The sequence below is a fragment of the Rhincodon typus genome, chromosome 31, assembly GCF_021869965.1.
Source record: "Rhincodon typus isolate 14 chromosome 31, sRhiTyp1.1, whole genome shotgun sequence".
Classification (NCBI taxonomy): domain Eukaryota; kingdom Metazoa; phylum Chordata; class Chondrichthyes; order Orectolobiformes; family Rhincodontidae; genus Rhincodon; species Rhincodon typus.
The window spans coordinates 4,890,975-4,918,092 of record NC_063362.1 but is presented as its reverse complement, the minus strand read 5'-3'; the positions used below and the strand labels follow the sequence as shown (position 1 = coordinate 4,918,092).

General features: G+C 39.9%; 1 protein-coding gene across 1 annotated transcript in view; it reads left to right on the top strand.

Annotated features, from left to right (window-relative positions):
* kif1b (kinesin family member 1B) overlaps positions 1–27,118 on the top strand; it is a 150,464-nt gene that overhangs the window by 3,797 nt on the left and 119,549 nt on the right. The window contains exons 4-14 of the mRNA XM_048614861.1: positions 2,104–2,169; positions 4,472–4,650; positions 5,804–5,915; positions 8,282–8,359; positions 8,753–8,818; positions 10,960–11,035; positions 11,692–11,770; positions 12,712–12,854; positions 16,135–16,176; positions 18,770–18,981; positions 26,448–26,527. Of these exons, the coding sequence (XP_048470818.1) occupies positions 2,104–2,169; positions 4,472–4,650; positions 5,804–5,915; positions 8,282–8,359; positions 8,753–8,818; positions 10,960–11,035; positions 11,692–11,770; positions 12,712–12,854; positions 16,135–16,176; positions 18,770–18,981; positions 26,448–26,527 (1,133 nt within the window). The remainder of the gene's footprint in view (positions 1–2,103; positions 2,170–4,471; positions 4,651–5,803; positions 5,916–8,281; positions 8,360–8,752; positions 8,819–10,959; positions 11,036–11,691; positions 11,771–12,711; positions 12,855–16,134; positions 16,177–18,769; positions 18,982–26,447; positions 26,528–27,118) is intronic.

The following is a 27,118-nucleotide window of genomic DNA, read 5'->3' as shown; positions in this document are numbered from 1 at the left end:
AAGCCTGTGCACCATCTACAAGACACAAGTCAGGAGTGTGATGGAATACTTCCCATTTGTCTGGATGAGTGCAGCTCCAATAACACTTCAGAAGCAGCCTGCTTGATTTGGAACCACATCCACAAACACCCACTTCTGTCCACCACTGACAGTCAGTGGCAGTATGTGAACCAAAGCTTCTTCAACAGCACCTTCCAAATCCATGACCACTTCTATCTAGAAGGACAAGGGCAGCAGATACTTGGGAACGCTGCCACCACCACCCAAGTTCCTCTCCAAACCACTCCCCATCCTGACTAGGAAATATGTTGCTGTTCCTTCAGTATCACCGGGTGAAAGTGCAGGAACTCCTTCCCTCCGTAATGGCATTGTGGATGTACCTACACCAAATGGACTGCAGGAGTTCAAGAGGGCAGCTCACCAGCACCTTGTCAGGGGAAACTGGGGGTGGGAAATAAATGCTGGCTTAGCCAGGGACACCCACATTCTGTAAACAAATTGGTACATAAATAACTGAGATAGCAAGAACTGCAGATGTTGGAGTCAGAGATGACACAGTATGGAAATGGAAGAACACAGCAGGCCAGGCAGCATCAGAGGAGCAGGAAAGCTGACGTTTTGGGTCAGGACCATTCTTCAGAAATGGGGATGGGGAGGGGAACTCGGAAATAAAGAGAGAGAAGGGTGTGGGGACTGGGGAAAGTAGGTGGGATGGTGATAAGTGAGTGCAGGTAGGGAGTGGTGGGGATTGGTCAGTGAGGTGGGAGGAGTGGATAGGTGGGAGAGAAGTTGGACAGGTCAAGGAGGCGGGGATGCGAGGGAAGGTTGGTCATGCGATGAGGCCGGGGGTGGGGAGATTTTAAAACTGTGGAATTCCACATTCAGGCCATCGGGCTATTGACTCCCAAGGCAAAGTATGAGGTGCTGCTCCTCCAGTCTGGGTGGCGTCATTTTGACACAGGAGGAGGCCCAGGATGGACATGTCACCCAGGGAGTGGGAGGGGGAGTTAAAATGTTTCGCGACCGGAGGGTGGTGGTGGTGTTTGTCACGTACAGAGCACAGGTGTTCTACAAAACGGTCTCCGAGCCTCCGCTTGGTCTCACTGATGTAGAGGAGGCCACATCGGGTGCAGCGGATGCAGTAGACCAAGTTGACAGATGTGCAAGTGAACCCATATCTGATGTTGAAGGTTTGTTTTTTGCCTTCGATGGAGATGAGGGGGGTAGTGTAGGAAAGGTGTAGCACTTCCTGCTGTTGCAAGGAAAGGTGCCGGGAATGGTGGGGCTAGTGGGGAGTGTGGAGCGGACGAGGGAGTTGCAGAGAGTCTCCTTGACCTGACACAACCCGTCCATCTTCTGTCTCACCTATCACCATCGCACCTACTTTCCCCAGCCCCACCCCTCCTTTCTCTATTTATTTCCGAGCTCCCTCCCACTCCCCCTTTTCTGAAGAAGGGTCCCGACCTGAAACGTCAGCTTTCCTGCTCCTCTGATGCTGCCTGATCTGCTCTGCTCCCCCAGCTGCACACTATGTTGTCTCTATATTGGTACATAAATACTTTTTTTAAAATTGTTTTTATCCAACCTGTCTTTTGACTGCTTTGTAGCAGAGCTGATGAGTACCAACTCCACTGACGGTTGTGGTTGTCAGCACTTCCATAGACTGTGAAGCCTATTTTCTGTTACTGCTTGCTTTCCAAAATACTAGCAGGGCTGCTCAGCATTCCTCAGCTTTGAAATAGAATAGTCATTGATCCTGTAGTCCAGGTTTTTGAAACTAATATTTATAATCTATCAAATAAGTGGCTTTAAAATGAGATTTCACTGCAGCAAAATTCAGTAAGGCTGTGGTGGTCAAATGCAAGAGGGATAAAGAAAGATGTCAAGATGCAATGTACGTAACACAAAAGTATCGACAGATTCTGAATGAATTTGAAATTAATTGCCACCTTAAGACTTCAAGATAAAAGATGTTTTATTGGGGAAACCCTACTTGCCTCGGGATGACTGCCCAAATAGTATTTTCACTCCTTTTGCGGGAAGAGATTGAACTTGATCAGTGGCTTCTGGTAAACCTTGAACTGTAATTTGTTCCTCTTGCAGCTTTGTGAAGAGCTCTTTGAAAAGATAAATGACAACAGTAATTCTGATGTGTCATATTCTGTGGAGGTAAGAACTGATGCAAAAGGTACATGTCACGGGGTATGACTCCTGGTTTAGAACCCAGCATTTTAGATCTGAGAAACCTGTGCTTGAGGTTTTTCCCCTGTTTCTTATTGCCTTGGAGTTGTTGTTTAGCCTGATCATGTTTCCTCTGTTCCTGGCCTGTACAATACCCTTTTTTCTTTTGTTGAAAGAAGTTTTTAAAAAATTACAACTGATTAAGACTTTATTCAACTGAATTAATCTGCTGTAAAATACAACAGATTTTTACAAACGATTAAGACTCAAAATTCTCCACCTCGGCGGGGGGGAGGAGTGGGGTGGAGGGAAAGACAAGAATTGGCACATTAAGGGGAGAGGAGAGAGATTTTAAAAAAGACATGAGAGGCACTTTTTTCTTACACAGAGTGGTTTGTGTGTGGAATGAACTTCCTGAGGAAGTGGTGAATATGGGCACAATTACAAATTTCAGAAAGACATTTGGTAAGTACATGAATAGGAAAGGTTTGGAGGGATTATGGGCCAGGAGCTGGTTGGTGGAACTGGTTTAGTTTAGGATTATGTTCGGCATGGACTAGTTGGACCGAAGGGTCCGTTTCCATGCTGTATGACTCCATTCGTCTATGACTTTATGGTACAAATAACATTTTCAAATATTTGTAGGATTTTTTACCCACAAATACATTTTATGTGGAGTTTTCCGACATGGAACTGATCTGCATTTTGCTTATGTGCATGAGATCTTTAAATTGGCCAAATTGCTCATTTGTGTATTTCTGTAGCAAGAAGCTAGTCACAAATCAAAACTCATCTTTATTCAGTAGTGTTCTCGGTCCTAAACCTGCCTGTTAATTAATGAAATATCACAATAAGACCATGAGTAATGAAACCAGAATCATCTGTTCATTGAGTTTGCCACCAGACTTTACACTGGAAATTTTGGATCTGACCTCAACCCAAGAGGAGATTAAAATGACATATGGCAAAGGTCTCGAATAAGCTGAATGCTCATAGTCTGACTTGCCTGTGTTAAAGATACTCTGAAATCCAAATTACATCTCTCATGTGTTATGAGTAGTGGATTATTTTTAACCTTGAAGTGATGTTGATGCTACATACCTGCAATTTATGAATTTTCATCATCGTCTAAAAATTAGCTTTCCAAAATAGTAATTCACTTACAAATGGAACATGAAGCAGTTTTTTTACACAATATGTTTGGAATTGTAGAGTCATTGATTAATCGATTTCCTTTTATATCACATCATTTCCATTCAATAATATTTGTAGTGCTTGAATCTAAAGTGGTTTTGAAGGCATTTCTGCCTTCCAAAACAGAGGTATGTACTTTTCTGGGATTTGCAAGAACCCAGAGTTTGAAATACGTAATTGATAGCAATTTTAATTATAATTATGCTCTTTGCCCCCTATTTAACACCTCCCTCCACTCCATTTTCCAAAAACAAAGATGAAATCAAGTGGTAGAACTATTAATTGCATTGTGTGCCTTTATTTGAAAACGTGCTACACAAATAGCAATCAGCAAATGCAAATAATTCTATAATTTAGACTATTTATGATAACTAAGTGGTGTAATTTTCAGGATGTTTTAAGCGGTGGAATACTCAGATACTTCAATGGAAAAGAGATTAAGTCTTTAATTCCAGCAATTGACTAGTGTATTAAACCAACTTGGGTGTCTGATTTAAGTCCTCGCCTGAATGTAATGTTTGACATTTTCTGTGCTATATTTGATTAGTGTTTATGTTAGCAAGACTGAACAAAAAGTTTCAAACTGCATGTCTGTAATGCAATATTAAAATGGGTATGCATTGTGACACGGTGGCACAGTGGTTAGCACTGCTGCCTCACAGCACCAGGGACCTGGGTTCGATTCCAGCCTCGGGTGACTGTCTGTGTGGAGTTTGCACATTCTCCCCGTGTCTGTGTGGGTTTTCTCCGGGTGCTCCGGTTTCCTCCCACCGTCCAAAGATGTGCAGGTTAGGTGGATTGGCCATGCTAAATTGCCCATAGTGTTCAGGGAGGTAGAGGGTGTATATTAGGTGGGTCATAGGGGGATGGATCTGGGTGGGATGCTTTGAGGTTCAGTGTGGACTTGTTGGGCCGAAGGGCCTGTTTCCACACTGTATGGATTCTAAAAAACAATATGCTTTGCTGAAACATTGTTCCTTTCTTTTCATTTATACTCAAAAGATAATACTGGCTTCACATTGACACACTTTCTCATATTTCTGTGTTGCTAGCTCTTGTTGAAACCTAATCATATTTTCCTGGTTGTTGGATGCAGGTCAGTTACATGGAAATTTATTGTGAAAGGGTTCGAGATCTGCTAAATCCCAAGACCAAAGGAAATCTCCGTGTCAGAGAGCACCCACTGCTGGGACCCTACGTAGAAGATCTTTCCAAGTTGGCTGTAACGTCTTATACAGACATTGCAGATCTCATGGATGCAGGGAACAAAGCCAGGTTGGATATCATGTGCTGAATCAGATTCTGATTGATTTGTGCACTTGGTACCTTTGCCATTCCCTTTTTAAAAACTCCCAAGTTACAGCTTTGTAGCTGAGCTCTTCCGTTCTGGATATTGAATTTATTATTGTCTCGTGTTTTGCCTAAACCCTCATTATCTGGCAATATTCACCCTGAGCCTTTTTTTTTTTTTTGTTTACTTGGTGGTTATTTTTCTCAGTGGTTTAGCAGTACCGACCACACTCGGGGGCTAGAGAAAGAGGCAGGTTCCAAGTCTAAGTGAGACTGAGAACCATGCGCATTCACCATAGAGCCAACTAAGATTAATAATTTTTTGGATATTGAAGATATCATGGGGTATTGATGGATACAGGGTAGGAAAATGGATTGAGATAGCAGGTCGGCCACGGTCCATTTTGATCATCCTCAAGGAACTGACTGGCCGGTGTTCCTAACTAAGCCAACCACCCCATTGAATTTAAAAAGCCAAACGTACTGTTATGATAAAAATTATCTCATTGCTTTGTCATGACAATCAGGGCAGGGCTGCTGCTTCAGCATTTGTTGAAACTTGAGACCAAAATAATAATTTGTATTGAGATTTGTATCAATATTTCCTAATTTTGGTTTATTCATAATTTAGCTACTCATTGATTTTGAGCATATACGCTTCATTAGTTTCATGCTACATAGAATACATCAAAGTGAGAGGCTGTTGCCAAATATCATCTGCAGTTCTTTGGGCTGTGCCCCTCAAATGCTCATGGGAATCAAGATTTTTTGTGTAAATGTTTCTCTGGTTAGAGTACCCAGACTTTATTTTACAAATGCACTGGTAATTTAATCTTCTGCAATCTAGTATTAAGGTTATCAGTTAACTCAATTATTGTTCAATAGTCAATGCAATGTCAGTGTAAAGGGCAGCAGAGTACATGGAAAATGGGACAGGAGGAAATGAGTAGGAATTAAGCGAAAAGCAATATATTCGTTCAAGGAATAAATAAACCAGCTGTCATGTTCTACATATTGGGGATGTTATTGGAGGAAGCAAATTTCATGTCCTGTGTATTATGCAGTATAAATAATGGGCAAAGGATTATTTTTGGCACTGAATTTGAGCTGTAAAACATAATCATGTTTTTAATTTCAGAACTGTGGCAGCTACTAATATGAATGAGACCAGCAGCAGGTCCCATGCCGTTTTCACCATAGTTTTTACCCAGAAGAAACATGACGTGGAAACAGATCTTTGCACAGAGAAGGTATAAAGCTGGCAATTAATTCTGAAGAAGGAACACTTCACTTTAAACAAAGCAGAAATTGCTGTGAAAACTCAGCAGGTCTTGGGGCATTTGTGGAGGGAGAAACATGGTTAATGTTCTCGTCCAAAATGACTTTTATTTTCGGGAGAAGAAATACTTTGGACTCGACGTTATCCTTGTTTCTGTCTCCTCCAAGTGCAGCTAGCCTTACTGAGTTTCTCCCGTAATTTCTGATTTAATTGCAATTTCCAGCATCCTCAGTATTTTGCTTTTGTTTTAGTGCTTGAACTTTTCACTGTTTTTTGTTCACAGTTTATTTCCATTTGCCAAAATTACTGGAGAAACTCAGCAGGTGTGGCAGCACCGTGGAGAGAAAAATCGAGTTAATGTTTCAAGCCCAGTGACCTTTCATCAGTGTATACTTCAGTTCTGACAAAGGCTCACTGGACCTGAAGCGTTAACTCTATTTTTCTCTCCATGGTGCTGCCACACCTGAGTTTCTTCAGCACTTTGTGTCTGTTTCAGATTTCCAACATCTGCAGTTCTGACTTTTATTTCCACTTGCTATTGTTTCTGATTCCAGTGTGAATTGCTTTTTTGGTTCCATTTAATAATTGACAATTTATCTCTCAAAATACCTTTTGACTTTCCATTTGTTCCCCGCCAACTAAGAAGCAAAATTCCAACACTTCAATTAGTAAATTGGATCTCCGTAAAGTTGCTGCTTCATTTGCTAAATGGATTTTTTGTTAGGGATTTTCTAATCCATTAGGACATGTGTAAATGACATTCTCAAGTTTTTTTGCTTAGTTAATGATAAATGTCCTGAGCATTATGGATTTTTTTTTCACCTGCCCCTTCATGAGCTTTTGTCAAGTGGGTAGCATTCTGAGTCTGAAGTCTCTGGGTTCAAGTCTCATTCAAGACAGTTGAACCTAGAAAATCCAGCATGATGCTCTAGTGCAGCACCGAGGGGTTGCTGCATTGTTAGAGGTTCAATCTTTTTGAATACGATGGTAAGCCGAGGTCCCGTTTACCTGCTTGGATAGACGTAAAAAATCTCCCAGCTGAAATTGTGAAGAGGAGCATGGGATTTGTTCCTGATGTCCCAGCCAATGTTTATCCCTCCATCAATGCCAGGAAAACAGATTATCTATACTGTTATTCTGTTGAGTTCTGTGGAACTTCGCTGTGCGCAAATTAGCTACTGTGTTTGCTGCAGCATTGATCATTATGTAGTTTGTGAGGGGTTTGCTCAGGAACACCTAGAAAATTCTCCCTCATCTCTGTGGGGATATCAAAATTTTTTAACTCAACTTGAGTGAATAAACCAAAATTCACCCTACTCTGGTCATCTTGGGAATAAATCCAAACAAATGACCATAAGGTGTAGGAGCAGAAGTGGGTCATTCAGCCCATTGAGTCTGCTCTACTATTAAATGAGATCGTGGCTGATCTAATAATCTGCAGTCCCACTTTTACTGTATTCAAAACTGTGGCAGCTACTAATATGAATGAGACCAGCAGCAGGTCCCATGCCGTTTTCACCATAGTTTTTACCTCAGCCTTGCATATACTTAACAACCCAGCTTTGAAAGCCTACTCTGATAAAGAATTCCACAGATTTATCACCTTCAGAAGAAAATCCTCCTCATCTCTGTCTTAAATGTGTAACCTCTTATTGTGAGGTTATGGCCTCTGGTCATAGATTGTCCCACAAAGGGAAACAATCACTCCACATTTAACCTGTCAAGTGTCCTAAGAATCTTTGTATGTTTCGATAAGGTCACCTCATTCTTCTAAATTCCAATGAATACATACCCAATGTACTCAACCTCTCCTCCTTTTACAGCCCCTCCCTTCCAGAAGGGCCTGTACTGTGCTGTACTGTTCTATGTTCCTGTTAACAGCCAAGTGAACATTTTCTGGACTGCCTCCAACGTGTTCCAACTATGGTCTGACTAATGCCTTGTATAGCTCTGACAAAACCTGTCTACATCTATACTCCATTCCCTTTTGAAACAAAGGCCAACATTTCTTTTGTCCTCCTGTTACCTGCTGAATTGAATGTTAGCTTTTTGTGATTCGTGGATAAGAACTCGCAAATCCCTCTGTCCTGTATCTTTTTCCATTGAAATGATATTCACCTTCTCTATTCCTGCCAAAGTACATAACCTGACTTTTCCCCACATTATATTCCGCCTTCCCTCCTTCATCCCTCTATTCGTCAGCAAGTGCAGCTAGCATCTCTTGCTGCTTTGACTTGAAATAGAAACTGATTTATTTTTTTTGCAGTGCAAGGCCGGGTGGTTAATTTTGAAAGTAAAAGGAGATCTGATGGATGTTCACATTCCCTCCTTGATTAGGTGAGCAAAATCAGCCTCGTTGATCTGGCTGGTAGTGAACGAGCTGACTCCACTGGGGCTAAAGGAACAAGGTTAAAGGTAACAAAGAATGGCAACTATCTTGCTGACATTTCTTTATTTCTGCTAATTGAATACAGTGAATATTTTATGAAGTCTCTGATAATACACTTGATGTGAATGGTGCATGTCAGCCGGTGACAATTTTCCTGTTCAAACTGTCAAGCTTTTGTGTGTTTTTGTTTTGGAGATGCATTAATAGGGTCTGAAATGTAGCAGAGTGTTATAAATAATGAACTTTTGTGGAAACCTTATTAGTGGGCCCATCAAGGTCAAGAAAACCTTTTGAGGGGAGGGGGGGAGAATCAAAGCACCTTGAACTTTGCAAAAAGAATGCGGTGCAGGTTTAATTTTTGTCACAAATTCAATATATTAACCTAAAACACATTGAGTTAATGGCTTCTTCACTTTCAGGAAGGAGCGAATATCAACAAATCACTTACAACGTTAGGAAAAGTTATCTCTGCTCTTGCAGAAGTGGTGAGTTCTTGTTTGTTTATCTACATTATCTCAACTTTGTAATAACAGATTTTTAAGGTGGTTTTCTATAACTTTCTGTCTTTTTAAATTATGCTGCCATTGCAGGATAATGCTCCCAGTAAGGTAATGCCAGGATATTATTATATTATGTATTCCTCTTATACTTTGTTTTATATATGTGACAACAAAAAAAATCAAAGAATCTCTTGCAAGCTCTGTGTTGCATAGCCAGTTTCCTTCACTAATGTACATTGTTTGCTTGTGCCTAACACAAAGCAAAGTTAGAAACGTCACATATATAATTAGTGAAACTAATTTGTCTGTGTTTTAAAATTGCTGAGGAAATGTTCCTTAATGGTGTAACAATCTGTCTATTTTTGGTTCTGAGTTACTAAAGCAATATTTAAACTACATTATTACACCCATTTGGCCATCTAGAACTGTCTGCACATGTAGCTGGCAAAACAACCTATCGACTAAAGGTTTGCTGTTCACTGGAAACGAATTTGAGATAGTTCAGGAATGTGGTTTAAGTATTGAGTTGGAACTGTACACTTTTGTATTTATTTTCAGTACTTGGCTAATATTGAAGCTTTCTTCAAGTTGTCTTTCGTCATGGCTAAAGACTTTTGCAAGTGATCTTTCATCTGTTTATTCATTATCATTTTATTCTTCATGTCCTGCAATGAAATTTAACTTGTTTCAGTTGCTGTAAAATAATAGCCCTGTGAAGCTGCTGATACCAGCCCCCACCCTCCCCAGTTTTCTCTGAAATAGTCCTTTGTAGCTGTGGTGAAAACACATCGCTGGATAGCTCAGGGCTTTGGAAGTTGCTGAAATGAAAGTTGCACAGGTTGAGGGCTGACTGACATTTTAAGGAATTGCTGTCATGCTTTTTACTTTTGTCATTGCTACACTTTTTTGAGTTCCTGATTTGCTCGTGACATTTGGAAACTAGTTGAGTGATAGAAGCACAGTTGCTTCCCGTATCAAAAATGCGGAGCTTTCTGAGACCCAGTCTCTGTGATGGTATCCATGAAACTATTGCTGTGCAAAAAAATCCTAATGTCCTTTAAAGGAAGGAAATTCCTCCTTCTGGCCAACATGTGACTCCAGGTCCACAGCAGTCAGGTTGACTGTTGACTACCATCTGAAATGGTCCTAACAAGCCCCTCAGTTCATGAGCAATCAATAACCTTATTCTGGTGTTGCCATTAATCCCCACATCCCATGAATGAATAAATAATAGAAAGGTAGCTGTGTTTGGAAAACAGATTATTTTCAAGATTAACTCAACCATCTGTTTGCATCTTGGCAGTTCAGAGTTCTCATCTGATCCTTCCACTGTGTTTAGGAAACATTTGAATCTCTATTTACCTATTGCCACGCTCTCCTTCTTCTGTGTGATGTCAAGACAGCTTCACCTGAACTTCCTACATTAATGTCACAGCAGTCACAAAACCCTTTACTTGAATTTGGTCAGAGGTTTCCAATTGTAAAGGCCTGACCTGGATTATTGTATTTTGAGTCAGTCATGAGGCTAACATAGGCAGGAGTGAAGCGACCATAGGTCAGAAATATCAAATGAATCTGCCCAAAGATGGGGATACCATTTACTAGCTAACAAATCTAACTTGGTTAACGTTGGAAAGTTGCTTGTGTTTGATAGTGACTAGATAGTGAGTACAAGTTTGCATTGATCCTTCTTCAGTAGGGAAATGAAAGGTTATGGCAAAGGGCAGGAAAGTGGTTGTGAAGAGTTAGATGAGCTATGATCCTATTGAATAGTGGAGCAGGCTCAAGGCGCTGAATGGCCTTCTCCTGTTCCTATTTCTTACTGTCTTATCTCTGGCTATGGATAGTGAGTACAATTTTGTACTAATGCTTGAGGCCATACTTAAATTGAGAATTTTACCACTTTTGATGGAGAATGGAAGTGCCTTAATTTTGGCCTAAGTTGACTATTAGCCAGCCCTGTATCGTGGATTCTGCTTTAGAGCTGTCTCTATTTCTGATGTTACTGACAATATTTGAAAATGAATTGAAATGAACAGAATTCCAGCTTTAGGCAGGTGGGGGTGGGTGACATCTGGGTTTTAACTTTTTAATATTGATATTTTTTTAAACCTTTTGTTGAACAGAGCAAGAAGAAAAAGAAGTCTGACTTCATTCCCTACAGAGACTCTGTATTGACCTGGCTTCTGAGGGAGAATCTCGGTAAGGTGACTCTCGGTGAAGCTTTAGTCCAATAGTCTTGTTACTCTGGATAGTGGTGTATGGGTATAAAATGAAATGGAATGAAATTTTACAAAACTAAGTCATGCATACACAACAGACTAAGAATTTGTGCTTCTTTGTTTTATCATCACAATCGTAGAATCCCTATAGTGTGGAAGCAGACCATTTGGCCCATCAAACATCACGCCTAGACCCACCCCATCCTCTACCCTATCCCTGTAACCCTGCATTTCCCATGGCTATTCCACCTAGACTGCATATCCTGTACACTATGGGCAATTTAGTATGGCTATTGCACCTGGACCTGCACATCTTTGGATTGTCGGAGGAAAACCACACAGACACAGGGAGAATGTGCAAACTCCACACAGTCAGTCACCCGAGGGCGGAATTGAACCCGGGTCCTTGGTGCTGTCAGGCAGCATTGCTAACCACTGAGCCACTGTGCCACCCTTAGTTAGAAAGCATTGAGTTTGTGTGCTAGCATAAAGAGAGAAATTAGATTTGCATTCCAGTGTATTGTGATTTGTTTCTCGTTTAGCAGACTCTTAATCACTCAGTGACCTGTGCTGTTAACGTTACTGATTTTAAGTGTGGGTTTTTATAGATGTTTGATTGTGGCTTGTTTCTCTCAGGTGGAAACTCACGTACTGCAATGGTTGCTGCTCTTAGTCCAGCTGACATAAACTATGATGAAACTCTCAGCACTTTAAGGTATATCTGTTTTTAACATCTGGTATTTATTCCATGCTCTACATTTAGCAGGCTGTATTTGTGGTGACTCTGCTACAAATGAATTCATTCCGCTCTCTACAGGAACAGGTTTGAATTCTTCAGAAACCAAACTTGCTGAAAGCAATCTTTTAGCAGATAGCACTTCTGTCTTGATGCTTAAATTAATTAATACAAACTTTGGCTTTTAAAAATTGAAATGCAATCCTACTCTAAATTTTCAGAATTTAGCAATAAGATGTTTTCATGCAGTGCTGATACAATTTCAGCGTGTCCATTTTGAGCTCCCTTCCACTCTGTATCCTCTGCAAAATGCACTGCAATACTTGGGCTCCTTTGATGCCACCTTCCTAACATGTGACCACTACCACCAAGAAGGACAGGGCAGTGGATATATGGGAGCACCACCAAGTTTCCTCTAAGAGACACACCATCCTGACTTGAAACTATATTGCCATTCCTTCACTGACACTGGATCAAACACCCAAAATGCATTCCCTAGCAGCAGCACTATGATAGTATCTTCACTATTCAGGCTATGCTGGTTCAACGAGGCCACACACTAACATTTCCTTCCCCTTAAGGACATTTAGAGATGGACAATAAGTGCTGGCTTGCCTGTGATGATGACGTGAATAAAACTTTATTAAAGCTGTTCCAGGTTTTGCTTTACTCTAGCCTTGCAATTTGAAGTATTGATATATGCTGTAGCTTCAGCCACAGAATTAATTGTCATAAATCTTTCACCACTTATCCATTCATGTTCACCGCATAATTTTTCTGCGTTTGGAAAGGATTTGATGAAACTCATAGGTTGGTCAAGGGCATGACGGTTGGCAAATCTTAACACTATTTACATTGTTTTCATTTAATGTTCTCGTTCTGGTGTAATTGTTTATATTATTGGTATTTTTATCCTTTAGGTATGCAGATCGTGCAAAGCAGATTAAGTGCAATGCAGTGATTAATGAAGATCCGAATGCAAAACTGATCAGAGAACTGAAGGACGAAGTCACAAGATTGAAGGACTTGCTGTGTTCTCAGGGTCTGGGAGATATCTTAGACAGTAAGTGGATTAACACTATGTATAAGCTTTTAAGGAGTCATCATAATTTAAGAGCATCTGCTGCTCTGGGCATGAGGATTGTTTTGGGCACTGAAACACTCGTTATAATCCAGAGGGAAAAAGAAAGTTTATTCAAATAGTACATTCTTCACCACTAGGTTGTCTTTAAATCTCAATGTTAGTACAGGAATTCTTTCAGAATTCGCTATGTAGGATCTAAAGGATAATCCATTTGTAATCTTCTATTTTCTTTTCTGTATGTGTGTATGGCTGACAATGAGAGTTAAATGAGGTCACATGTAATCCTAAGTGATAACAACACTGATCAGATTTAATCTAACCCTTAAATTTTTTTTAAACAGTCGCAGGAAATAATTTTTCATTTTCACCTTCGCGTAGTAACAAAAGTGCAATTCAAACATTTCTTTAACTTTTTTTTTGTCTGCTTAGCATAAATCTTGTCACTAACATTCTGTCATCATCATCTGGAAAGAATTGTAACTGCAAATGCTTTAGGGCATATATTCAAAGTTAAAATCTTCAAGTTCATTTTTGAGTACTCACCACTTCCAGTTTTGATGTAGATCTCGCAGGGAGAGGTAACCATGTAACATGACCATAAAGTTCTTCCTTCTAAAATCAGCATGGTTACTTTGGATACGGGCTTTTCTAAACAAATTGAGCTATGCAGTAACTCGATTGGCAAAAATTAGATTAAATCCACTCATTACTGAGCAGAACATCGTAGTATGAACCTGCTTCCCTTTTGTTGAATACCCATCAGTGATTCTGTATGGTACGTTGCTGTAATAAATGGAGGCATGTTTCACTGCAGTTTTATTAAGGGACCTACTGGAAATAAATTTGATGTCATAGAGCTTAGGTGTATGTCCTAAAATCGTAAAGAGGCATTTTGACCCGTTGAGTCTGAACCAACAGAAAGCTGCTCTAAATCTACACTAATTCCACTTTTCAGCACTTCGTCCATAGTTGTGGATGTTATGATATTTCAAGTGCTCATCAAATTACTTTTTCAAAGTTGCCTTTCAACTACCTTCCCAGGCAGTGCATTCCAGATTCCCAACACACTCTGGGTGGAAACATTTTCCTTAAATCTCCTGTAAACCTCTTAGCTTTCACCTTAAATTTATGCTCCCTTGCTATTGACCCTTCATCTAAGGGAATAGCTATTGTCTATCCACCCTGTCCCTGAACGGAACCCCACCCTGATTTCCAGGTTGAGAATTCTCAATGTCCAGCTTGTTTGGCACATTTGGTAAGCAAGGAAGTTGTCTTTGTAGACAAGAAAGTGCGGATGATATCAAATACATTGTTCATGAGTTTAAAGATTCCTGCATGTATTCATTCACTGCTTGTATTTAATTTGGTTATTTTAACATCAGAAAGTAATTATGTGGCATACTTTCTCCATTATATGCACCTGCTTTAGCAATTTAAAAAAAAGTTGCTGCCCACACTTCGTTTTTCAGTAAACCCATGAGCAATCAAATGACATTGTGCAGCCTCGACCAGTCAGCCTATTATTTTCAAACTGGGAATGGGGACAAATCAAATGCCCTGCGAGGATGGCCAGTGTATGACCTCTGTGGGTATTTTATTTCACTTGCTCCAAGACAACAACTCTTGCTTCCCATGTATAGTCAATAAGAGGGAATTGGTGCGGCACCAAGGTAGTGTCCCTATCTCTGAACCAGAAAGCCTGGGTTCTGACCTGTTCCAGAGGCGTGTCATAACACATCTGAACAGGGTGATTAAAATGAGCTATCTTCAATAAGGCTCTAACTATGAGCAATATCAGCAATTATAAAGAGCCAGCTCAAAGCAGGTGGTGTTAGAATGGGCACAGTCTGTGATGCTTGGGGGGACATTCAGCAGTATGGGAAAAGGATGTGCTGACTCAAAAGCATTTCAGTGGCACTTGATTTTTAATGCAGCCTTTAAGGCTTCATGGCAGGTTGTTGTGAAGTCCAGGAAAACCAACTGCTTAGTGAACAGTTAGCGAAATTAAATCCCTAACCAAACTAACACTGAAAACCTCTGTGTGTGCAAATCTGAGTGCAAGGTGGGGCTATATAGCTGCAGCTTGATCATCGTATAGTGAAGGTAGATTCAATCATGGCTTTCAAATGGAATTGAATGATTAACTGCAGAGACAAACAAATTGTGGAGCCATAAGGATAAGGTGGGCTGATTATCCACTTCAATATCTTTCCTCTCATAGTATTGCAATGCCACTTTGCATCATTGGTGTTTAGAAATTTGTCAATCTCTACTTAACATACTCCATGACTGAGTTTGTATATAGCCCTCTGGAGTAGAGGTTTCCAAAAATTTACAATCCAGTGAGTAAAAACAAAATTCTCCTCCTTTTTGTCCCTAAGTGGCTTCCCACTTATTTTGAAGCTATGACCCTTGGTTTAGACTTCCCAACCTGTGAGGAAACATCTTCCCTCAGTCCACCCTTTTAAGTAATTTGTCAGTTTCAAAGAGATTACCCTTAATTCTTTGGGACTCTAGAGAATACAGGTCCAGGTACCTTTTACTGTACTCCCAGGTGTGGTCTAACCAAGTTTCTGTGCAATTGAAGCAAAGCTTTGCTATGCCAGCACTTCAGTCCACTTGTGATAAAAGCCATCAAACCCTTAACCTTCCTCATTAATGACTTGTAACTTTGCTTATGAATTTTTAACACTGGCACTAAAGAACTATCCATTGAATCCTATGCACAAATCGCCCTGGTTTCTCCTTTGTGTAATATAGTTTGAGAGTATAGGAATTTGAACAGAAAGATACCTCTAATCTAAAGATTCCTTAAAGATGTTTTTGTTTAAGATTGTGTGATGGTAGGGAAGTTTGAAGTGTTGAAAGAGCTGAATGCTAATTTCCTGCATACGCTTACTAATGCATGCATATTCCATATCATAAATCTAAGGCCTGAGTATCCCCTTTATCAAGGAAGTGTCTCTAATATGTTAGTGTAAATCTAATGTCATTTAAAGGGGTGAAAATCTAAAAGACCTGTATGAATCACACCGTGGTCCATGTAATATTTCTTGGAAGTTTTTTTGGAATCTTGGAAGATTTTTAATGATTTTTTTTATTGGGCTAGATCTGTAGAACTCCAGAATTTTTATGGGATGTTGAACCATTTAAATTTTGGTGAAATGTTTTGCAAGTCTGATATGCAACTGGAAACAAGTATGTCCGAGTTTTCAGAATGACCTTTGACCCTTCTTGTTCTCCTCCTGCATCCCTCCAGTTGAACCAATGACTGATGATTACTCTGGAAGTGGAATCAAATGTGTGTATACGTGTGTTGGTACTTTCTCATTCTCCTGCCAAAGAGAACTCTTCTGCTTTTAAATTGCTTTTGCTTCAGTCCAGACTTTGCATGAACAGATCAGTGGTGTCGCTTGTGGGGGTATCGCAGATAGGTTTTTGGAGAGTGTCTGTGCTGCGTTCTGTGCAAATATGTAAATGGGTAGGCTGGGAATGTGTTCTAACATGTGCTCTTGCAAGCTTGCTTTTCTGTGTGTGTTTGTGGAAATGAGTGTATGCATCTGCTCTGGATATTAGGTTGCTTTGTTCACTTTTGGGGGAAGCACCTTCACAGCTTCCGACTGCAGCCCCAACATCTCACTTCAGATTTCGTTTTTAGACGTTCTTTCTGCAGTTCACACAATTCACTTTTTGGGTTGAGAAAAGAATGGCATCACATCACACTATGATCTTTTTTGACTGTACTCTGTGCATCATTTGAAAATGTTGATTTTATCTTCTTTAAAATAATATAAATCAGTCACAACTGCAAGACCCGAAATGTATGTTGTTATAATTGTTCACAAACAGAGCCCTGCTTGTTGCTGAGGATGGAGCACTTGATATGTGCCAAATAATAGGTGTCCACTTGTAAATGTCTTCATTCTTCCTCAGTGGAGCTCCAATTTCAAATTGCTTAGCATATGACAGTGATGCCTATGTTTCTGTTGTTGAGATTGGTGGAACTGGTGTTCTTGAAAGATATTGTACATACAAATTTTTATTTATCTACTGATGGGCTGGGGACATCACTGGCTAGGTCAGGCTTTATTGCCCATCTCTAATTGTCCAGAGGGCTGTTAAGAGGCAACCACATTGCTGTGGATCTGGAGTCTTGGGGCGGCATCGTGGCTCAGTGGTTAGCACTGCTGCCTCACAGCGCAAGGGGCTCAGGTTCAATTTCACCCTCGGGCAACTGTCTGTGTGGAGTTTCCATGTTCTCCTCGTGTCTGCATGGGTTTCCTGTGGGTGCTCTGGTTTTCTCCCACAGTCCATAGATGTGTAGACTAGGTGGATTGGCCATGCTAAATTGCCCATAGTGTTCAGGGATGTGTAGATTAGGGGAGTAGGTCTGGGTGGGATGCTCTGAGTGTCGGTGTGGACTTGTTGGGCCGAAGAGCCTGTTTCCACACTGTAGAGATTCTGTGATGATCTATGATCACATGTAGGCCAGACAAGGTAAGGATGGCAGTTTCCTTCCCTAATGGACATCAGTGAAGCAGATGGGTTTTTCTGACAATCGACAATGGTATTATGGTTATTATTTTTCTCTTTAACTTGATATTTTTATGAATTCAAATCCCTGCATCTGCTGTGGCAGGATTCAAACCTGGGTCCCCAGAACATTATCTGGGTCTCTGGATTAACATTCCAGTGATAATACCACTAGGCCATCGCTTGCACATCAAATTGAGGGAGAGGGAGGGTGCCAGACAAAGCTAGTTTTACAAGAATAAATCCATGACTAAGGCAATAATAATGATCTGAACTTAATTTCTCTACCAGTGGCTATGTTGGTCTTTTTGGAGGCCATTTTTCAAACTTAGCTCAAACAACACGCAAATAAGCATTTCCCATGTTTGTGAACATTGTAGGGTGATGTGATGCCAAAGTTCTGTTGGTCTACTTGTCTATTTTAATCCAATGTGTTTGCAGTTTTGAACACACAATATTTCTGTAAGCTTTGAGCACAAGAGAGGTCTCTGTGTATATGCACGTGTAATGTCATCTGCATTAGCCAACTGCTTCGCCAATCACTTTATCAGACAGTAATATGACCAGATCTGTTAACTTTTTACATTGTTGGTGCTACACTGATGGTGGTTTTAAAGTCTTACAGGGGCTCTGTAGAATAACCAAATAAAAGCACTATGCATCTTTGAGTTTATCTTCTGTGGACATGACAATATGAGTGGTCAGGTATTATGGGCAGCACCTTGTTCGATTCACCTCTGCATATTCAATGAACAGAATCTGATAAATTGAATATGCAGGTTCATGAATCATAGTAAAATTAATTCAGATGTATGCTTTTTATATATTCGTAATAGAATACTTGTAAATTCCTCGTGTGACATTACATTAGAATAACTTTGTGGACATGAAAGAAACTATTAAATGAGCTATTCTTTTTATAAAATCTTTTATTATGAAATCGCTCACCAGCAAATGGAAAAATGTCAGAAAATTTAATTCAAATGAAGCATCACAAAGGATGATGATTGAGTTAAAAGTTTAGAAATTTGAACAGTATTGTATTTAAATGTTATGAATTTATATACTTTAATACATCCTGTACGCAGTTTGTTTCTGTCGTGTACCTCCAAAGTTGTTATAGTTAAAAATTGCACAAGGACTTTACCATTTTTGTATTTACCACGTATCCATGGACCTTGTTTGTTCTGTTTATCGTAAAGCTGATCAGAATCAGAATGCACTGTTTTAGAACTACCATCGAGTGTATATGCCCATTCCATAACCCTGTCTTGTGGATCTTATGTCTTTCCTTTCCTCTTTTCTCCTTATTTTTTCTCTTCCACTTCCTTTTCCCTTGGTCTGCTGCTCCTCTTACTCAGACTTGAAAGAGATACAGAACAGTAAACATAAGTACAAACTAGCTTCAGGAAATCAAAGGCCTGGCCATTTCTCCACAGCACCCGTGGGTACACTGACTGCTTCCCCTTCCTCGTCTTCGCTGAGCAGCCAGGCAGGCATTCAGTCAGTGACCAGCCTGCAAGAGAGAATAATGTCAACTCCAGGTGGTGAAGAGGCCATTGAACGCTTAAAGGTAAGTGCTTAATTAACAATTCTTGCATTTTCGTCATGATATTTAGAATCACAATACTTCCGCAATTACATCCAGCCCTAGAATGTCAGTATTTAAAAGAGCATCTTGTGTGTTGAATTTTCAGTTTGGATACAAAAGACATAATGCAATTTTAATGTGCGACTCCTCAATGTTTTAACACTTCTCACTTTTGAACAGTTCATGGTGCAGGCTATTTGGTCCCACAATCTGTCCATACCAGTCAGTAAGACTGACTGACCAACAACCTCACCGTCGTCTTCTCGTTTATTAAAAATGTACCATATATGTTCCCCTTTATCTTGAAAGCACTTCTTTACCTGCTGAATTCCAGGTTTGGTTTGGTTTGATTTATTGTCATGTGTATTTTGTACAAATATAGTGTTGTTTAGTGTCACCACTATGTAGCACCATCTTAAAACGCAGAGAATAAACCAAAGCACAGAATATAAAGCCAGAAAAATGAAACAATAAGGTTCGTCTTCTAGTCTTATTTCAATAAGGTTAAGTGGTGTTTGAAACAGCTCCCGCTTCTGGCTCAGCTATGGGCTTGGATCCATGCTCCTCCATCCTGATGCCTTGAGTCCCTGCTGCTAAACTAAGGACAGTGCTGCAACCACACTTTGCCACTCTGCCGCCGCTGGAACTAGAGTTACCACTCTGCCATCTCACCTCCTCCAACTCTACCAGCACCATGAGTTCACGCTGGGCCAACCTCTCCAATGCCGCAGGGTCCTGAAGTGGGACCAAAATCGTCAAGCACCCAGGCCTAGCCACGGACCTAGAGCCTCAGCTTGGCCTGCGTGTCTGGACCAGGGGATTAAGCCTGGGACTTGCTGCTCGCTCGCCGGGAGACCTTGGGCTTGGCTGGAACTGTGTCTGCCTTGTCCTGGCATTGCTGCCGTCACTTCCAGAGCCTTCTCCTTCGTCATTTGTTGGGCCTTGCCGCTATCTTCATCCACCATTGCACACAGGGCCCACTCTCTCACTGATGCCGAATACAACCCCACCTTGTGCAATCTCATCTCTTAACTTATCCCTTGGAGTCCACTTATCGCTCTCCAGGAAATCTACACTGCATTGTCCACATAGCCACTATGTCCTTCTAATTCTCAGAATATTTATATTTGGTCTAACCAAGACTTTGGATGGTAACACTTTTTTTTTTTCATGTTATTGGTGTATCATTTTACATTCTGATTACTGTTGTCGAGTTTCATTATTGGGTATAAAAATGTTTTTCTTAGTCATTGGGTTACCTGCAGGAAACCTGGGGCATGGGGCAGTTGGGGTGACTTGTTGTGTCAAGGCTTTGGGATCCTGGAACAAACTTGTAATGATGTCATGATGGTGGCTTCTCACTTGGTGTAAAAATTACCTGGTGTGGGCAGAGCAAAGAGGGGAAGAGAGAAATGCACTCAGGGCTAGAAGAGGCCTGGAGTCTGGCATGTGAGTGTTGGAAAGCAGGACAAAAGCATATGGCATAGACCAACTAGCATTTGGTATGGAATTCATAGAATAGCCTTTCAATAATATAACTAAGGTTAGAACCTGGTACATCTCTGAATACCATTTTATAATATTTCATCTTGATATGTCATAAACAGTGTTATAAAGAAGCATAAGGCTGAAGATAGTTCTTGGCTTTGCCTTCTCCATGACCAGTTTCTCTTGAAACCAAACTCCTGGATGTGAGCATAAAACCAAACATCAAAGAGTGATGTAATTGACCTCAGTAGATATTGCAGACTAGCTGGACTTTGGGCAGAGGGAGCATGTTGGTTTTTCCACCTGTACTCTGGGCAATTTGAGACAAGTTACCTGTTAAATATAATGAAGTAGCTCTTTTTATTTTTAGAATTAAACTAAATAATCTTCCTAAATTATTGAACTTAAAGTTTTGAGGTATTTTGATTAGCTTATGCCTCTAGGCTGTGTAAAAATATATATGTTAGAGATAATAGTCACAGATTATACAAGCAGAAAATAGAGTGTGCACTTGGGTTAGGCAGTATCTGTGAAGAGAAACAGTTAGTGTTTCAGGTTGATGACCTTTTCAGGCAATGCAAAGATATTTGATAACTTATTGAATATTGGTAAATATAAGGTGACTTGATTCATAGGATCAAAATCTCTACAGTCAATAAATGTGGAGCTGGAAAAGCACAGGAGGTCAGACAGCATCTGAGGAGCAGGGAAAGTCAAAGTTTCAGGTTGAAACCCATCATCATTAAAATCTCTACGGTATGGAAGTAGGCCATTCAGCCCATTGAGTACACACTGACCATCCGAACAGCATGCCACCCAGACTCCACCCAATCCCTGTATTCTTACATTTCCCATGGCTAAGCCACCTAGCCTGCACATCCCTGAATACTACAGGCAATTTAGTATGGCCAATCCACCCTAACCTGCACATCTTTGGACTGTGGGAGGAAACCAGAGCACCTGGAGAAAACCCACACAGACACAGGGAGAATGTGTGGAGTTTGCACAGTCATGTTGAACCAAATAAGATCCTGAGGGGTGGTCATGAGGTGCATGTGGAAAAGCTGTTTCCTCTTATGGGAGAATATAGAATTAGAGAACGCAGTTTCAAAAAAAGATTGGCCACTTAAGACTGAGATAATGAGAATTTCTATTTCCTAAAAGTTCTAAATCTTTAGAATTCTTTGCCTTAAAAAATGGCAGAAGCAGAGTCATCTAATATTTTTAGGTTAGAGTTGAATAAATTGTTGTTAAGCAAGGATGATAAAAGGTTATCAGGTGGGAATGTGTAATGATCAGATCAGCCATGAATTTATAGGATGGCAGAGCAGACTTGAGGGGCTGCATGACATATTCCTCTTCCTGATTTGTTTTTCCATGTGTGCAAATATATATATTTTTTAAAATTTTGGTGCTTAAGCTTCACACTTTTTTTGTGATTTAGAATTTGCAAGTCATACTGAATTAAATTTTTTGAGCTGCCAAGATAGGAAATATTTCCTGTGTAATTAAACCAGCAAAGTTTGCAGGCTGTCATTTTATCCAGAGGGGCTATGTTTGCCTATTGAATATAATTCAGTCCTTAATGAAGATTAGAGAAAATAAAGGATTCTAATTACCATTGCACAGTCAAATGCTGTTCCGTCCACTGAATGCAACATTTAAATTGCAAATTGACTGTGAGCAAAGTCCTTCAGGGAAGAGAGAAGGCTCCCCATACATCCCTCACTGTACTCAAGGTGCCTCATGTTAATATTGAAGAAGGTTTTACAGATGTTTGAAGCAAATCAAAGTGACATGAATGTTTAATATTTGGAATAATGTACCAAAATTGCTCAGCAGATTGGTGATCTGAAAATGAGAGTGATTAAATTTTTGAGGTGGAATGTAGATTGCTTTATGCCAGTGCCCATCAATACTGTAGATTCAGGATTTTGCCTTTGGACAGAGGTGAAGAACAAGGGCTAAATAATTCTCTTCAATGAGGGTGGATCATCTCTACTGTTCCCCAACAGTCACTTCAAATACAAATGTCTAGCTGAACTCACTTGGTGTGTTCACAAATGTAGAGTGGTAACTGGCTCGAGGTATATTTGAAGTTTAGGAAATCCTACAATAGAAATCAGACAGGGATTGTTATACTTCAAATCTGAATGACTTGACGAGGGACTACTTAACAAAAAGGAAACTGTAAAGGAAATGGTGCTGATATTTTTATTGACATTCCATTAATGTAAAGGCCTTGTAACTCTTAGTTACCTCTAATGGAAGAATATCTGAAGACATCACTGAGATTTCAAATAATAATGAATGGTCACATTGTGACCTTCCGATTTAGTTCTGGGAATGTGTATCTACTTGCCAAACAATGGTCACTCTCACATAGCAAAATCAGGAACAAGAGGACGCCATTCTGTTTCTCAAGGCCCCTCCACCGTTCAATTGAATCATGGCTGATTTCCTACCTTTAACACCCATTTTCCTGCATTATCCTCACATTGCTTGATATGTTTTAATATTTAAAATTCTTTCACACTCGGTGTTGATTCACTGAGCCTTCTTAGGCAGAGATTCCAAGGATTCATTAGTCACTGCATGAAAAATGTCTTTGCTGTTTCTGTCATAAATGGCTTATCACTTATTCTCAGACTGTGCCCCCACTCCTCCCCACTAATTTCATCACTAAAGTAAAAAGCATTTGGTTCAGGGAATAAGGAGAGTTGTGGTCCACTATGTTATGACCAGTGTGTGCTGATTTGGCCAATTTTTGTGCTGTTTCTGATAGATATGTGAAGCCAATTTTGTTGAAGAGAAACTCAGTAGGTTTGGCAGCATCTGTGGAGCAAGAAACTTAATGTTTCAAGTCTGGTATGAATCTTCTGAACAGGAGTCGTATCAGACTCAAAACAGTAACTCTTTCTTTCTCCACAGATGCTGTCAGACCTGCTGACATTTCCCAGCATTCACAGTATTTTGCGTTTATTTACTGAGGAGCAGGTCTGCTGCACTTGTGTGCATTAGTTGTGCCTGGAGGCACCAAGGGGCAACTAAGTAACACTCCTTTTAAAAATAAAATGACCACCAGTTACAAACAGCAATGGCAGCAGCTTTGGAATACGCACAACCTGCCTTGCCAGGATGTGACCAAATGACCTGAGCTGAGAGGGGCAAGGCAAGAGGGTAGTTTTTCCATGAAATAAATCATGGGTGAGGAAGTTTTCCCTTTCCTGGGACCGTAGTTCAAGTCCACTTCTTTCAGTAATGGCATTTCTCTCTGAATCAGCCCCACACAACATACTTAAATACGTAATCTAGGCTACCTCTTCAGTGCAGTAATGAATGCTGCATTGTTGAAGGTTCAGCCTTTTGGATGAGACACCAAATCTGTTTATTCTGACAATTAAAAGACCCTGTGATACCATTTCATGCAGATCAGGGCAGTTATCTTGATTAGCCTCATCAACATTTATCCTTTGGACAAATCCATCAAAAGGTGAATGGCTATTTCTCTTATTATCTTTAATGTGACCTATAACATACAAATTAGGTGACATGTTTGTCTGCATAGTGTTGACAGAAATCTAGTAATACAAGTAATTGGCATTTTAGGATGTCCTGAGGATGTGTAAATTTGTGTGTGCTTTTTAACTAACATTGTAAAATGTCTAATCTGCCCAGCCCTTATCTTTGTATCTTCTCGGTAGTGACGTATCTGTACATAGAACAGAGCTCACTGGAAGGAAATGGTATTATTTTTTATGAACATTAGAATGAAAGTCTTTTGGCCAGCTGTAAAATATTCCCGCTGGTACAAACCTTTTTAGAGGCTCCTAATCACAAATGTCGCACTGTTCTTGTCAAGTAGCCTTTCATGGTATCTTTGGACATGGTTTACTGCAGTATTATGACAGAAGAAAGAATGCAGTTGTTCATTTAGTTGAGGGATTTCTTCTACGTGTTGAAACGGATATCTTCTCTCCAATCTGTTCGTAAACCGACACCCCTCCCAAAAAAAAGTGATACATTTCAGAGCATGTAAGTGCTTTCCAAACCACATGAGAGAAGAAGCATTCTAATGATACTGCAGTTAATGCTGGTTACTACAGCAACTAGACTGAACATGCTCCTGCAGTCCCTTGATAATGAACCTGTCATGGCATGATGTCATTTCATTGGAAGATGCAAATAACATTTCAAGGCAGGTGTAAACTAAAATGAGAAGGGGACTATTGTGTGTTTGCAAATTGAAGTATCATACAACCGCATTGGGGAAAGAAAACAGTTAAGATTCAAAAATCTCATCTGGGCATTTTTTTTTTCAGCTGTTTATAATGGAGTAAATTTAAATTTCTCATGTTTATACAAGGCAAGTTAAATAATGAGTTCCTTATGCCCAATATACCAGCACAATTGGAAGTTAATAGAATTGTTTAAAGGCACAGGGTGGAAGGGAGAAGTTGAAATTCAATATTTCAGCTAGATTTTGTGTAACGCAAGATTTTGTGTGACAGGGTAAACACAGGAAGTCACTGTCTAAGGATGTAGGGTTGGCCGTTTAATACATCTGGGGAAAATGTCTTCATTCAGAGTGGCTGAGGCCAAAATCTTGTTTTCAAGAAGGAGTTGGATGCAGTTCTTGGGCTAAAGGGATCAAAGGATACAGGGAGAAAATGGGTGCAGAGTACTGAATTAGATGATCAGCCATTATCATAATGAATAGCCTATTCCAGCTTCTATTTTCTATGTTTGTGTTATGACTGCAGCAGAACCTATCATAAATACATAGTACGGTTGTCATTTTGAGCAAAACCATCAAGGAATGCCTTCCTGTGTCAAATCTTGATTCAGCTGATTGAGTTGTTGTGCTTTTCAGTTGATGGTAGTTTAAGTAGTGAATATTATCATCTTTCTTGGATAAATCTGAACTGTTTAACTGGTGGATGGGCTGCCACTCTTCAGATGGGAGCTCCTTCCTGGAGTGGTTCCAGTCATACCACAAAGTTTCTGCTCGTGTTCATTTCAAGATAAGAAGGAAAGACAGCTTTTGTCAATGGTATTGACAGTAAAGGACTGTAGCCAACAGGGATTGCCCCACTTTGAAACATTTTTATTCGGGAGATTCTAGATAGCAGCCCTTTGCAGGCTGATTGGCACTTATCTGTGTTTGTTAAAGCTCTCTCACTCCTTTTACCTTTTAACACTTTTCGTATCCCTACCAATCTGAAAGAAAAGCTTGCGTTATTGTGGCACGTTTCATGATCACCACATGTTTTAATACCACTTTACGACCAGTGAAAGTGCTTGACGCTAATTTTAAAATGTCTGAGGAAGTCATATATGATGTTTGTTCACAGATCAATTGCAATCCTATTGAATGGTGGAACAGACCCAAGGGCGTAACTGATTGTTTTCAGAGTAAATCTCATTATCCACTTCCTTGGGCAGCTCTTTATATATGTGCTTTTGTGTGTGTAGATTCCAAATTAACATTGTAATCAAAGGATACCCAACCATTTTTTTTTTGTTTTTTTGTTTTATTCCAGGGTAAAATGTAGGAAATTGCTAAGTGTTAAGAGATTGTCAAACTCAGAGTCAGCACCCACTTTCTGGTTTGTAGATATGCAACTGATGAGTATTCATTTTCAAAACCAAAATGTTGTGGGAGAGACTTCTGAATAAAGCAGACGGAAACATCTGGATGAAACTATGTCTTAAAAGTGTGAATCAACAAAATTTAACTTTCTAGAAGGAGATTCCTCCACTTTTTTTTTATTCTTCAGTGACTGATTAGGTAATGAAATCAATCATGAATTGGCAGTGTTCTCAATGCATTTTCCTCAGCTCCTAGTGTCCCCACCACTGGGTCTGGAGTTCAAGTCCCACCTGCCCGAGAAAGGTGTCATAATATGTCAGAATAGGTTGATTTTAAAATATCTAAATGTGTGTCTCTCTATTTGCAGGAATCGGAAAAGATCATTGCTGAGCTGAATGAGACATGGGAGGAGAAGCTGAGGAAAACTGAAGCAATTCGAATGGAGAGGTCAGAGCTTCCCTTCTTTCAAAACCTCTATTTCAAAGCTGCAGAATTTCAGACCTCCATATTCTGTACAAATTTACAAGTGCATTTTTTTTCATACAAGTCACACCTCACGCTCTGCAGAGTATAGCTTGACTTCACTAACATGCCCTGTGCAAGGAATTTCATTCATTTTTAGTCATAATTTTTGACTAAGACATGGACCCATTTATCTTCATAAGACACCAGAACGAAAGCATAATTTGGTGCCCTCAGTCAAACTTGTCTTTAAAAATTGACTTTCATTGTATGGATATAGTGACCATCAGGAGGGCTGCCTCTCCTACTCCAAAAAATAATACTCCGTTAGTAAAAATGTCAAAATTATGCCTGTCTCTAATGGTTAGAAATTCAATCTGATAGTAAGCAGGCAGTTTTTTTAAATTTAAAAGTAAGATAGATTCCTCTATCGGATGTTGCTTGTACCTCATCTTCTCATGCAATCAGAGATGACTGACATTCCTTGTTTATCTGACAGTCTCTGTACTGGACTACAACTTGCAGATTTTTGTGTCAATGAATGACATTTGCACAAACAAATTTTTATTTTTAAAG